General features: G+C 36.2%; 1 protein-coding gene across 1 annotated transcript in view; it reads right to left on the reverse strand.

Annotated features, from left to right (window-relative positions):
* The window catches only part of LOC106873005 (uncharacterized), a 33,192-nt gene extending 18,395 nt beyond the window's left edge, over window positions 1–14,797 (reverse strand). The window contains exons 1-3 of the mRNA XM_089345361.1: window positions 14,397–14,797; window positions 6,266–6,355; window positions 3,415–3,491 (exon numbers count right to left, since the gene is read on the reverse strand). Of these exons, the coding sequence (XP_089201487.1) occupies window positions 3,415–3,491; window positions 6,266–6,355; window positions 14,397–14,539 (310 nt within the window). The 5' untranslated portion in view covers window positions 14,540–14,797. The remainder of the gene's footprint in view (window positions 1–3,414; window positions 3,492–6,265; window positions 6,356–14,396) is intronic.
* Between the last annotated feature and the right edge of the window lie 1,223 nt (window positions 14,798–16,020).

Genomic DNA, 16,020 nt, shown 5'->3' on the forward strand with positions numbered 1-16,020 from the left:
GTTATGAACACATTTGCTTACAACCAATCAGAGCTCAACTATCAAACCAGTTTATAAGCGCATAACGAGTGATGGGCGATAAAATAAGGTCAGTTGGGTAAGGAATGACCATGCTTCTTTTCGCTTTTAAGAATGATTGTTGTTCTTGTTCTTGTTTAAACCATGACTGGCTCTGAGTAGCTATTTGTGTTGTTGTTTACTTTGTAAAATAGTAAGAAGGGAGGGTTGCTAGCACATCACACTCCACCCGCATTTTCCCATCCATGTCTTTACCATATGGGACCCTAACAAACTCCGGTAATAGGTATAGATCCAAACCTATCTAATTACTTATCTCCTTTCAAAGTCAGGCATAACTTGATGATCGGTAGACTTACAACACCCTTCTTTGTCTCGAGTTTACTTGGTAGAGTGTGTTTGTTAATCTGATAACAAGGTCAAGGCGATCTCTGATTGGTTGTATGCAAATGAGTTCATTACTGGGGTCCAGAACTTTCGTGGGAAAAAAATTTCGCGGCCTACTCGCCTAGCCACTCGAAAGCGAAAATAATACGAAGCGTATTGTAACCAGCGATGTATTACAACATCCGACGGTCTGGTCGATACCGTGATGCCATGATATATGTAATAATTCAATTATATATTATACACTTTATTGTGCTTTATAATGCACGTGGTCCCCAAATCTGTGACGCAAACGTATATGGGGTCCACTTATGTAAGGGGTATTTCTGCTCAGTCTCAATTTTACTAAAAGGCTTGAAAGAAAGTCCTCTCGCATATTAAGTCAAGTGCGTAAGGAGGATGAGACGAAACGTGTATATTTAAGTCTGTAATTCTTTAGTCTGAATTGATATACTGTTTTCAAATTTTGGCACAAGGCCAACAACTTCGAGAGAAGGAGTGAGTCGATAATATCGACCCCAATGCCTACCTGGTACATATCTTATCGATGCCGAAGGCAAAGTCGGCCTCGGCGGAATTTGAACTCAGAACAGACGAAATACCGCTAAGCATTTTGCCCGGCATACTAACGATTCTGCCAGCTCACCGCCTTTTTAATTGATATATTTAATCAAGATAATATATCCCCTCATTATTGATAACATAGTCCATTCTATTATGCAAACGTTTGACCCCTCGAGTATAAAATTCCTCAATTTTCGAAGCAAAGAAACACACAACCTTTTCACAATTAACAAACTATTTTCCCTCTAAATAATCCTTTCTACTAAAGACACAGTGCCTGAAATTTGCAGGGAGGAAACTAATAGATTATGTCGATTCACTGGTACTTACTTTATTGACCTCGAAATGATGAAAAGCAAAATCGACCTCGGCGGAATTTGAACTTAGAACGTGAAGATGGACGAAATGTTGCTAAGCATTTTACTCCGGCGTGCTAACGATTCTGCCACCTCGCTGGCCGCCATTTTCCCCTCTAAATAACGTGGCACTGATTGGTAAGGATGATTGTCAGATAGAACAAAATCAAGTGCGTAAGAAGGATGAGGCAAAACTTCTATATTAAAGTCAGTAATCTTTGCCTGAGTGATTTGGCCAATATGTGGCCATGCTTTGTCGTGTAAGAGCAATATCTTTTTACGATCGTTGGGTGCCTTTTCTATAAAATTGTGCGATGCTTCATATCGACGGCACCATTCCCCATATTAACTTTTTCATTTTGGTTTAACACTACAAGATCGACGAAACCCTTCATATCCCACCAAATACAGAACATAACTTTTTCGGGTGAAGTTCTGGTTTGGGGAATGGATTTTCCCCTTCCATTTGGATGCTAACCATTGTTACTTTCGTTAGATCTTATATTTAGACAACACCCTTTTCATCTCTTGTAATGATTCTGCCCTGGAAAGGATCGCTAGCAAATCTATACCTCAATGAAGAATAGATAGCAACTGATCGATTAATTTGAAAAGCGGTCATTTGCCGAGGGACCCACTGATCGAATATGAGAGTCGTCTAGCTCATTAAGGTGTTCTGTGACCGGAACATGAGTTGAATTGAACTGTTTTGCCAATTCTCGTGCAATTTGCTTTGGATTTTCCTCAAGTACGGTCTTCAGAGATTCGCAACTGACAGAACTTGGCCATCCAGATCGCGAGATAACAACAAGAAAAACTTTCCCGAGTAAAACGGGCAAAACATCGTTAGCATGTCCAGACACTTCAAACTTGATGTCTGTAGATAGAACGAACATTTCTTGCCGCTTCTGTTCCCGAAAAATCCCTTTTCAATCCATACCGCAAGCAGTTGCTGTATGGGCCTGTTCTAAACTCATTTTAAAAAGAGAAAAGTCGATACAAATTTAACGACTATGGCATACAGTAATCTACAAGGAAATAAAAACACTAGAATTTAAAAAATTAATGTTTATTTTATCAAAAATATTGAAAAACTACCCTTTAAAGTAATCGTGTCAAAAATACAACAGGACCTTCTAACTAACCTAATATACAGAGAGTACAAATATGTATTTACTGTCAGAATTTAACGAGGAATGTTACCACTGCCCGAGTATCATTATATTTAGATGACATAACCTTCTCTATCTCAGTAATATTACACACAGAGGAAAGGTGGTGAGCTGCTAGAATCGTTAGTACAACGAGTAAAATGCTTTACGGCATTTTGCCAGGTTTTACGTTCTAGGTTCAGATTCCGCCGTGGTCGACTTTGCCTTTCATCCTTTCGAGGTCGATAAATTAAGTACCAGTGAGACACTGGAGTTGGTGTAATCGACTTGTCCGCCTCGCCCTAAATCTAAGGCCGTGTGCCGCCAGTAGAAAGGATTATTACATATAGGGGACATGTCTGAAATAATATCTATGCGATTGTCTATTTCCGGTGCACAACAGAAAAGAGCTTTGCGCGTCTTAGGTACGTACACACTTTATTTATTTATTTAACCAATTTTTTTTATATCCTTTTCTACTCTAGGCACAAGGCTCGAAATTTTTGGGGAAGGGGCCAGTCGATTATATCGACCCCAGTACGCAACTAGTACTTAATTTATCGACTCCGAAAGGATGAAAGGCAAAGTCGACCTCGGCGGAATTTGAACTCAGAACGTAACAGCAGACGAAATACCGCTAAGCATTTCACCCGGCGTGCTAACGATTCTGCCAGCTCGCCGCCTTAAATCTTTTCTTTTCTACTCTAGACTCAAGGCCCGGAACTTTTGGGGAGGAGCAGTCGATTAGATCGACCCCAGTACGCAACTTGTACTTAATTTATCGACCACGGCGGAATTTGAACTCGCTCGCTGCATTCCTATTATTTTTATATTACCACGAGCGTGCGCTCAGGAGTCGAAAAACTGCGATATTTATAAATCAGTTCCCAGCATCATTCACACACGAAACTTGGACAGTATGGAACCCATATCCTCACCTGTGCAGTTTTCAGGTGTGCCAGTCCATCCTTTGCAGCAGCTGGTACAAGTCGACTTCGCTAATCTATAAGATGTGCTGTATAAAGAAAGAATGATAGAATTACGGAATCTATAAACAGAACAGTAATAGTAGTTTCGAAATATGATCTACACATCTCGTGTTCATTATCGTTTACTTGTTTCAGTCACTGGACTTTAGCCATGATGGAGCACCATCTTGAAGGTTTTAGCCGAACAGAGTCATCTCGAAGCTTGCTTTTTAAATTTGGAATTTTTTTCTGTCTGTCTCTCTCTCTCTCTCTCTCTCTCTCTCTCTCTCTCTCTCTCTCTCTCTCTCTCTCTCTCTCTCTCCCGCTCTCCCACTCACTATATATATATATATACTTTTCCTGAAAAAGACTAAGCTTTCGGGGACGTAAACAAACCAACACCATTTGTTAAGTGGTTGTTGAGACAAATACATGACAAACATACGAACACACACACAGACACACACTGTATTCGCAGATACACACACACACACACACACACACATAAATACTCATATCAGGTCATCTCATAAGTTCTGTCCCATTTTATCTTTTTTTAAATCGAATGAAATTTAGTAGTATTCTAGAATGACTAATAGAATTAAAAATTACTTTTATGCATTTGTGTACATTTAAACAAATTATATATTATTTTACAGAATAATAGAATTAAAATTTCTTTGATTAAAACCCTTTCTAACAAGGAAGTATCCAAAGAGCATTTAAGGCACATAATACTTTATGAGTGCAAAAAAAGGAAACTGAGCAGCCGAAGCGACTCGAAACATACACTCAGTTTATGGGAAAGAATGCCTGAATGAAAAAACTTGCAGAAGATGGTTTGCAAAATTCAGAAGTGGAGATTTCAGCCTGGAAGATGAAGATCGAACAGGACGTCCACTTGAGTTTGAGGATAAGCTCTTTGAGGCATTACTTGAAGAAAACTCTGCATTATTAGTTGAAGAATTGGCAATAAAGCTTAGTTCAAACCATACAACTGTTCGTCGTCATCTTCAACAACTTGGAAAGGTTCCTAAACTTGGAAAATGTGTGCCTCATGAATTGTCCGAAAGCAACCGCAAATCCCGAGTTGACATCTGCTCTTCTCTCCATTCTCGCGAACTCATTTCACCCTTTTTGGATAGACTTATGACTGGTGACAAAAAAAATGGATCTTCTATCGAAATGTTAAACGTCGTAAACAGTGGCTTCATAAAAGGGAAAAAGCTCAACCACAACCGAGAAGGGGGATTCATGGGAAAAAGTTTCTTTTCTCTATCTGGTAGGATTGCAAAGGAGTAATTCACTTTGAATTGTTACCACTTAATGCAACAATCAATGCTCAAGTCTACTGTCAGCAATTAGAGCGTTTGAACCAAGCTTAAAAAAAAAAAAAGACCCGCTTTAGTGAATCAAAAAGGAGTGATGTTTCATGAGGACAATACGCGACCCCACACTGCAAAGATCACATCACAGAAGATCGAAAAGCCTGGTTGTGAAAAAATTCCTCTTCCACCTTATTCTCCCGACCTTGCTCCTTCAGACTACCATTTATTTCGTAGTTTACAGAATCATTTGGGGGACATAACTTTCGCAAGCCAGGAAGAGGTCGAAACTGACATTTCAGAGTAATTCGCTTTGAAACCAAAAGAGTTTTACATTGATGGGATTATAAAGCTTGTAAATAGATGGAAGGAAGTCATAGATAATCAGGGAAAGTACATTGATGATTAAATTTCAATTAAATATAACATTTGATCACTTGTTTTCCGTATTCAAAATTCGGACAGAACTTATGGGATGACCTGATATATACATAAAGGCAAGTTAGGCAAGTCGATTTATTCGTAATATTAAATACATTTAATACAAAAAATATACATGTGTATGGGTATAAAATAGTTCAACTTATACTGGCTATAAATGGTAGTAGAAGTTAAATGGGTAGAGTTTCACGACTCCAACATCTGTTTCTGGACCTTGGTGGTCCGGAATAATGATAGATACTTGGGTATACACACGCACACAAACACACACACGAAGTAGTACTGAGAAATTCCTGGCTTTGGGTAAAAAACAAATATAGGAAGATCAGTTAATTATAATTTCATTTAACAAATTATCCTCACAGACTCACACGCTTATTGCAGCGGTCTTACAGTTATTTTAGCACTAGAAAGAACTCAGAAGAGTCAACCGTCAACTAGGCCTTTCGCGATGCATTTCAAGCCATGACCTTTTCAGGACTCCTTCGTGCATCCATACATATTCTTTTATTCTTTTATTCTTTTACTTGTTTCAGTCATCTAACTGCAGCCATGATGGAGCACCGCCTTAAAAGGTTTTTAGTCGAAGAAATCGACCGCAGGGCTTATTCTTTCAAAGCCTAATACTTACAATATCGGGCTCTTTTGCCGAACCGTTAGGTTACAGCGATGTAAACACACCAGCACCGGTTGGAGTTTTTGCATTTTAATATTTCGCTTAGGCATTGCCATACTAATAACCTGGTGTAAAACTCAATAAATATATGCTCCTGAACGGAGCGCTAGTTGGGGATAGAGCCGAGCCGAGTGGCTCGGCTAAGATACTTCATATTTTTTAAGGTGGTGCTTCAGCATGCCCGCCGTCTAATACATGAAACAAATAAAAGCATGAAAGATAAAAGATAAAGGCCCGGACAGTCATATATACACATACAAAGGCGGTTTTCATTTTGTTAGTTTAGGTGATGTGTCACGATGGACGTTGTTAATACGAATGTTCATTCTGCATAGTTAGTAAGACACATAAAATAAGTAACGTGAGCCTTTGTATTTACGTCAGGTCGGTGCAGAGCCCGAACCAACACCATGTACCTCGGGTTGTTAGATATCTCACACTCTTCAAGCAAGGATAACTGCACGTTCGACTGTAAAGAAAAATAATAGAAATGGATGTATGTATGTATATATAAATATATATATATATATATATATATATATATATATATATATATATATATATATATATATATATATATATATATATAAATATATATATATATATATATATATATATATATATATATATATATGTATGTATAAGCTGTATTATAAGCATTTACAGATCACGAGACCCAAACTAAAACCGTTCTAATCGAAGTCAAACTTTCCTATATTTACACACACACACACACACACACACACACACACACACACACACACACACACACACACACACACACATATATATATATATATATTTATATAAAGGGCATTATTATAGAAAAATAATAACGCCACACAGTGGACTTCTCAAAATAACCACATTTAGTACCTAATGCGAGGAAAAAACAACCAACAGAAGATGACCAACTTTCTTTTAAATAGACTTAACTGTGTATCGACCGATTTCGCGATTACTAGAATGAATCTAGATTTCGTTCATCAGCACAGTATTGTCCAAAATATATATACAAATAAACAGAATTCTCACCTCACCAAAACCGAACAACTACGTATCCGACAGAGAAAAGGGAATGAAGTTTATCTGTATATATCTTCATCAAGGAAGCGGGAAATACTTCCGGGTTGTTTTTTGGGGTACCCATGTGGAAACAGGAATAAAAAATTCAACATTGAATGTATTCCGTGTATATATTTGATAAATAAATTCAAAAAAGGAAAAAAACTCCTTTACAAGAATTTTATTAAGAAGCCAGTGTGTATTGTCACATTAAGTTGACAATATACTACAACTTTGTCGCTCCACTACTGCTTAAATCTCTCTGAGAGATTTAGAAATATTATATTTCTAATTTTGCTGATCAGTGAATAAACTTCACTATGATTTACATAAGTTTGTGAAGGCGAAACAGGCTTCTCTATCCAGCTGGTAAGCTACTTCAGGCTGATGACGAACAAAGACTCAGAAACATGTCCCTGAATGCTGGCTAGGCTGGGTGGGGGAGCTTGTCTCCCCTTCACAAACTTAAGGACACAGTAATTGTGTCAAGGCCGACAGGAAGCGGTCCAGCTTCCTAGGGCTAAACAGCAGTAGTGTATTCCCTTATTGGGATTGTCACATTAAGTTGACAATATACTACAAACTTATATATATATTATTTTATGTTAATTAATATTATCTCAGTTATTGAAACTTTCGATAATTTGAATACGTTAATAGTTACCATGGGTAGCAAAATTACAGTAAAAAACAAGATATCCCAGCCGATTTACAGGTTGATGTACCGAGTTAACGTGATACATTTTGAGAATATATGGATATATATTCTTAATATATATATATATATATATATATATATATTGTTTTTTTGTTTCTTTGTTATTGTTTTTTTGAACTACATATATATATATATATATATATATATATATATATATTATTTTGTTTAAAAGAGTTCCATCACTGTCTGTTTTTTATGTTTTATTTATATTCCTGCAGAACTAATGTGGGGTATAGAATATGGAATATACAATATATAATATAATATACAATATACAATATAAAATAAAATAAAATAAAAACACAAAACACAAAAAATCTCTCAGATATCATCATTTCTATAAATAGATTTGGCATCATTTCTAAGAACAGCCAAACACCTACTGGGGTTTAAAAATCTTATCCCTACAACCCACACAAAACAATAAATTAAAATATCATCATTTCTAAAAATAGATTTAACATCAATTCTAAAAATAGCCAAACACCTACTGCTGCCGTCCAAAGGAATTGGTATAAAAGACAGAAAACCAGCCAACTTATTACAGTCTGTTAAAGTCTGTCATACCGGCCATGACGAAGGGAAATAGCCCTGAAACTCGAGTCGCCTTTATATATATATATATATATTTATATTTATATATTTATATATTTGATCCTTTATATTGAATACTCAATATTTCATCTACATTCAATACTTTCTTTCATGGTGCCATCCATTTTTATTTTATTTTATTTTATTTTATATTGTATATTGTATATTATATTATATATTGTATATTCCATATTCTATACCCCACATTAGTTCTGCAGGAATATAAATAAAACATAAAAAAACAGACAGTGTTGGAACTCTTTTAAACAAAATAATATATTCCTCTATACACAATCATACAAAAACCCCCCACCTTTTTTGTATTTATTTTTACTCGCATATATATATATATATATATATATATATATATATATATATATATATATATATATATATATATATATATATATATATATATAAGCAATGTTAATTCTCTAAATGAAGTATTAACAGTAACTGCACGATAAAGTGTAGTATATTGCCACTTAAGTGTGGCTGACCCCTAGGGGTGGATGTTACTGTTGCTTTTAGCCCCAGGAGGACATCTCCTCCAGCTGGCTTATCGACACACGACTGTGTCCTGTTTGCCAAGGGAAGTTATCCCTCTCACCTCGATCTATATATATAGGATAAAATCTTTATAAGAATTTATCAAGTAGTTAGCGTGAAAAACCTCATAAGGGAAAATTTATTAATTATTCCCTATAAATATATTTATTTATATTAAGGGCATTACTATACATAAATGCCTCACCCTAGGAGGGACTCTTAAAATCAAAACTACCATAATAAACATAATTAATATATATATATATATATATATATATATATATATGTATGTATGCGTATATATGTGTGTGTGAGAGAGAGAGAGTGTAAGTGTGTGCGTGTGTGTGTGTTTGTATAATTTTCGTCAAATGACATAATATAATAGATATGTACTGTAAGTTCTCAGTTTGGTTCATCACTAAAACTCTGGCTTAAACTGCTACTGATACAAAATGGCTTTGAAGCTTCCTCTCAACGAAGGATGTGTGTGTGTGTATGTTTGTGTGTGTGCGTTTCTGTGTGTATGTTTGTGTACAATACAAGCGTACATATACATTTGCGACACCGAGAACATTTCTACAAAACTTCCTAAGGTATAGACTTCATTGTAAATTTATTATGTAAATCTTCTCACGCCCTTGTAACAAGTAAGTGAACTTGCATTGTAAAACGTAAAGAAAACTGTCACTAAATCACCATAAAACGACACATTTTATTGCCACCAAGTCAACTAAACATCTCACCAGTGTTTATTAAATAATACCTCACGCCCTTTACTCCAGACATCACTCTTATCTCATTGTTCTTTGTTTATTTGCCCTTGACTGATTTCATAAAAAGAAAGAGGACTAAATTTCACTTGGAGGTAATTATTTTGCTGTTAATGTGGGGAAATTTGTACATACACTCACAGCTACAAACATCTGTATGTGTACTATAAATATACATGTTCTTATGTTCCTTTTATTCTCATACTTGTCTCAGTCACTTCACTGCGGCCATACTAGGGCACCGCCTTGGAGGATTTTAGTAGAATGAATCCACTGCAGGACTTCATTTTTTAAGCTTTGTATTTATTCTATCGGTTGCTTTTGCTAAACCGCTAGTTTACGAGGGCGTAAAGATACCAGCTGGTAAAAATGAATAGTACCTGTTATTCAAAGGGCCAGCTGAATTTCCCTGGGGGCTACATTAAGAGTATGCATGTCTGTGGAATATTCTGCCACCTCTGCGTTAATTCTACAAGTAGGCTATTCCATTGATCGAAGCAACTGAAGCTCCTACCGTCGCAACCGACGGAGTGCCGGTTATGCATGTATGCATGAATATGTCTTTCGACTTCTACTTGTTTCAGTCGTTAGATTGCGGCCGTGCTGGGGCACCATCTTGAAGAATTTTTAGTAGAACGAATCGATCCTAAACTATTTTTTTAACCAGGTACTGATTCCACCGGAATCTTTCGCCGTACCGCTAAGTAAGGGAGACTTAAACAAATAAATACCGGTTATGGGGTGTGGAGAGTGGAAACACACACACACACACACACACACACACGCATATATATATATATATATATATACAAACACGGCGTGCTTCTTTAAGTTTCCCGTTACCAAATCCCCTGACGAGGCTTTCGTCGGTCCGAGGCTATAGTAAAAGACACAACCAAGGTGTCACGCGATGGGACTGAACTTGGAATTAGGTGCTTGGGAAGCAAGCTTCTTTCCGCACAACCATGTCTGCGCTGAAGAATTTTTTTTTTTTTTAGCAAATCAGTTGAGGACAATGAAATGAGAAACCATGGGAGTAGGAGTGGGAATGATATCTGAAGTGTCAGTGTGAGGTATTGATTAATCAACAATAATAATTACAAACTTGACCTCGTGACCATGAAATATATCTTGAACTGTTTGAATAAACCTGGGTTGTTTTTGTGTGTTGAGTTTTTTTTCTTTTTTGTCTTACAAACTGTGAGAATATTTTTGAATTGTATTTTTCACAAACATCGGGTCCAGGCATGTCTATGCGATTAAGAAGCTTCCTTTGTAACCTCGTAGCTTCAGGTTCAATCTCACAGTGCAGCACATTGAACAAGTGTCTTTTACTTTTTTACTTTTCTACTCTTGCCCTGTGTCATATGCCTGTCGAAGTTGTACTGTAAAACCATTTATTTTTGGCTTTCAGAGGAAGGAGGCAGAAATTTCCCAGGTTATATTGTAAAAAAATGCACATTTAAACTCACTAAACTTCATTCCAATGACTGTAGAGAAAGGCTAACGAGGTCCACTCGCTTGTGGTTGATATTTGGACTATACAGTCTCACGTCGTCGACAAAGAAAAGGTGGGTGATACTTCTGGATCCATAACACTGCTTACTATGTTTTGTGAACAGGCATGATAATGGGTTTAATGAGAAGATGAAGAGTGACCCCAACAGGCTATCACCCAGAAAGGTACATTTCTGGTAGGGAACGGGTCACCAGCTCTTCATAGAGTTATTCGTTTGCAGGTGAATGGATTGGATCAACGTGAAATAAAGTATTTTTTCAACGCATCACCCGCTAAGCTATGGGTATGTCAACAAACCAACGCCGAATGTCATGCAGTGCGGAAGTATGAAACACAATACACACACACACACACACACACACACACACACACACACACACACACACACACACACACACACATATATATATATATATATATATATATATATACATATATATTATATATATATATATAGTATATATACATACATATGTATATATATATATATATATATATATATATATATATATATATATATATATATATATATATATATATATATATATATATACTATATATATATAATATATATACATACATACATACATACATATATATATATATATATATATATATATATATATATATATATATATATATATATATATATATATATATATATATATGTATATTTATATTTATATATAAAAAGCAACAAATTATATGTACGTAGAAAATCATGGCTTTATTCTTCATACATTTTATTTGTGGTTAATACTCAGAATTTCTTAAAATTCTACAAAAAGGTTGTTGGATTACCTGTCATACCTGAGGATTTACCTGAGATTTGTGTTGTACTTGCATTAACTGGTTTTCTACTTGCTGGAGATTTAACCTTATTCCTTTATATTGAGTGCTTAATTGATATCTGCCAGCATTTTTAAATCCCATTGTTCATCTTCATATATATACATACATAAATACATATATATATATATATATATATATATATATATATATATATATATATTCTATAATTATAAACATAAATACATAAATACAATTATGTTTATAATTATAGACTATTTGTATCATTTTACCTATAAAGGCTATTTTAACGCACCGATCTACTTGGTAAAACTATTAATTAATTAATTTTACCCTTTTATTATTTACATACATATATATATATATAATTATATGTATGTATGTATGTATGTATGTACGTATGTATGTTTGTATATATGTATATATATATATGTGTGTGTGTGTGTGTGTGCGTATGTATATATATATATATATATATATTAATAATTATTAAGAGAACGGGAATTTTACACATCCGTAATTTTATGTAACAGTTATTTACAGCATGCTGTTAAACAAAAGTTATGGATGTGAACAATCTCCATTTTCTTTATAATTATTAACACTATTGCTTATTCTATACAAATTATCCAGTCCTCTAGAGGACACAGGGATTTACCAAATAAGAAAACCTACCAGAACCTAGCAACATGTTGTTAGCTGGGGTACCACAAAAGGACCAGTGGCGTTCGTACACTTTTTGCTCACCTTGTAAGTAACTATGTATCTAAAAGCTGTACGACATTTTACTCTTTCTTCTAGTCCTCTTATACTTTCTTCTTTCTTTCCTCTTTTCTTTTCCTTGCTCCCCCTCTCTCACATTCCTTGGCATTCTCTTTAATCTCTCTAATTTCCTTCGTTATCTTCCTTGTACTTTTCCCTCTGTCCCTTCTTCTTTCTCCTCAGTTCATTCCATAATTTTTCAATCCCTCTGCCCCCTGTCACGTTTCCTTCCACGTAACCGGTGTTCGCCCAAGCATGATCTTTCTTTCTTGGTCTGACCACCGCCCGTACAACACCTTATTTTCGTGTCTCCTGACTTTCATCTATGTTTGTGCTACAAGGATTTCACTCCACATGCCAGCTCAACTTGATTCGTCCTTATAAATCGAAAGATACCTGTTGTTATTCTCTTGTTTGGATTTGTAATCGTGTAACATTTTCTCCGTTTTCTCGTTTTTCTGTCTGTTGTAAACATTCGGTTGCTTTCTGCCAAAGATTTAATGCTTTTAGCTTAGATTTTTGGGTCCAACCGATTTTCAAAAGTGTCAAGTGTAACAAGTCGAAACTGTAATGATAATTGGAAACTTGACTGATGAATAGAAGACTACGAATGATCCGTTCTTGTTTTTTCTTGCCCATTTTTGTATCGTCTATCTACCCGTATCTTTTTATTGTCGTTTGTTACGTTCTTATTCCATTTTTTGAGGGACGAACTAGAGATATATGCATACATATATACACACAGACACACAGACACACAGACACACACACACACACGCAGACACACAGACACACACACACACACACACACACACACACACACACACACACACACATATATATATATACATACATATATATGTACATATATATATATACATCTGTATATATATATATATATATATATATATATATATATATATATATATATATATATATATATATGTACATACCTATATTTACATCTGTGTATATATATATATATATCGATGTATATGTGTTATGTCTCAAGCTACTGCGATCTAGCACCTTCGGATGATCTCTACTCGACTGCTACTCAACAGCTACTCGACTGCTCCTCGTCAGCTATTCAACCCACTTATCACAGCCAGACTACCTTTATTTATGTCTTGGGAGATCCTACTTCTTCGCTTGGGGGCGTCGACACAACAATATATTTGTGGGTCTGTGTTTGTTCCCCCCACCATTGCTTGACAACCGATGTCGGTGTGTTTGTGTTTCTGTAACTTAGCGGTTTGGCAAAAGAGACAGATAGAATAAGTACTAGGCTTACAAAGAATAAGTCCTGGGATCGATTCGTTCGACTAAAGGCGGTGCTCCAGCATGTCCGCAGTTAAATGACTGAAACAAGCAAAAGTGTAATAAAGTAATATATATATATATATATATATATATATATATATATATATATATATATATATATATATATATATATATATATGACAGGCTTACTACCAGTCTCCGTCTATCAAATTTATTCACAGTGCATTGGTCGGTCTGGCACGATAACAGAAGGCGCCTGGAAAAGATGCCGCGCAATGGGCTGAACCTAGAACTACGTGGTACTACCATCATCATAGTTAGTGGTGTTTGGGCTGCAAGATTCGAAACCACCCCATTCTCAGCCGCAGCTTCCTACACCCTTGATCATTAATCAGTCAAATAAAAACATATGAAATACATTAAAGGAAGAGATACTTACCCTGTTTGCTTATTAAGGAGGGGTTCGACACCTGCTTTTGTTACTGGTGGTTCTTCAGTTACCAATGGCACTTCTGCCACCTGTCCGTCACTCAACCACAAACCCACGACGAAAACAAATGCGATTTGAACGAGGTCCCTCATTGCTTCTGTGTTATTTTGTTTTCAATGGCACCTGAGCAGTCTCTAGTAGTAGTAGTAGTAGTAGTAGTAGTAGTAGTAGTAGTAGTAGTAGTAGTAGTAGTAGATATGATTAATACAGAATAGTGACTACTCTTCCTGCTGTTGTTGTTAGTGATGCTCGATGATGATGTCGGTGATGTCCAGAAACAGATGTCTTCAACAACAGCACAGAAGGAATTTAGTTGCGCAACTGGCTCAGTTGTGACAAACCTTCAAAGCGTGCACGCACATTTATAACAAATCGCAGACATTCCCTTCAGCAATCTGATTGGCCAAGATATATTACATAAACAATTTAAGCTAAAAAAAAAGACAAGAAGAAGAAGCAAACACAGGCCTCAGACACCCCTATCACACCCCTACCCAAACTGTCCACCTGAAGCAGAAAATGACCTGATCTCACATCAGCTCATTTGGTTGTCTGGAGGTCATGTTGGATAAGTATGAGACAGGGGTAAGATAGGGGTGTATGAGGCTTTGTTTCTCTGAAAATTTCACAAGAAGTACTACGGGAAAATTGTCACGCCAGTATATATATATATATAAATATATGTATGTGTGTATGTCTGTTTATGTGTGTGTGTGTATGTGTGTTTATGCGTGTATACGTATACATACTCAAACAAGCATGTTTACAAATTTGTGATTTTATGTATGCTTGCATATATATCTATCTAGGGCGGGTAAAGTTCCCAAGAGCCATGGATGAGTTCTGTCTAGCGGTCCTTGTTCCTCATCATCGCTGCTATGTCCTGAGTCTCCTCAGAGACCAGTGTCTGTTCTTAGGGCATCAACATATGTCATTCTCGGTCTCCCTCTTCAAATGGGGAGACCACTCTTCAAGTATCTACGTAGGGACTTCCATAGGAGCACTGAGTGCAGTATCAACTGTGAATGACGCTGAGCATGTCAAGCTAACCTCAGTCTACTCTGTTTTATTTTCGAGCAAACTATATCACATTCTGTGTTCCCAATCCCAGATACAGAAAGTCCTCAGCCAACTCTAGTGACTTCCCGCTTACATTCATAATCTTTTCTGGGTTCTTAATGTTCTCTACCAGATACTGCGTCTTAATCTCATACATTTTCAGTCCCACCACCTCACTTCAGGATTCCATGTGTGTTGGCACTCCGTCGCTTATGACGTTGAGGGTTCCAGTTGATCCGATCAACGGAACAGCCTGCTCGTGAAATTAACGTGCAAGTGGCTGAGCACTCCACAGACTCGTGTACCCTTAACGTAGTTCTCGGGGAGATTCAGCGTGACACAGTGTGACAAGGCTGACCCTTTGAATTACAGGCACAACAGAAACAGGAAGAAAGAGTGAGAGAAAGTTGTGGTGAAAGAGTACAGCAGGGTTCGCCACCATCCCCTGCCGGAGCCTCGTGGAGCTTTAGGTGTTTTCGTTCAATAAACACTCACAACGCCCGGTCTGGGAATC

Source organism: Octopus bimaculoides, chromosome 29 (genome assembly GCF_046866305.1).
Source record: "Octopus bimaculoides isolate indiv1 chromosome 29, ASM4686630v1, whole genome shotgun sequence".
In the NCBI taxonomy this organism is placed as follows: Eukaryota; Metazoa; Mollusca; class Cephalopoda; order Octopoda; family Octopodidae; genus Octopus; species Octopus bimaculoides.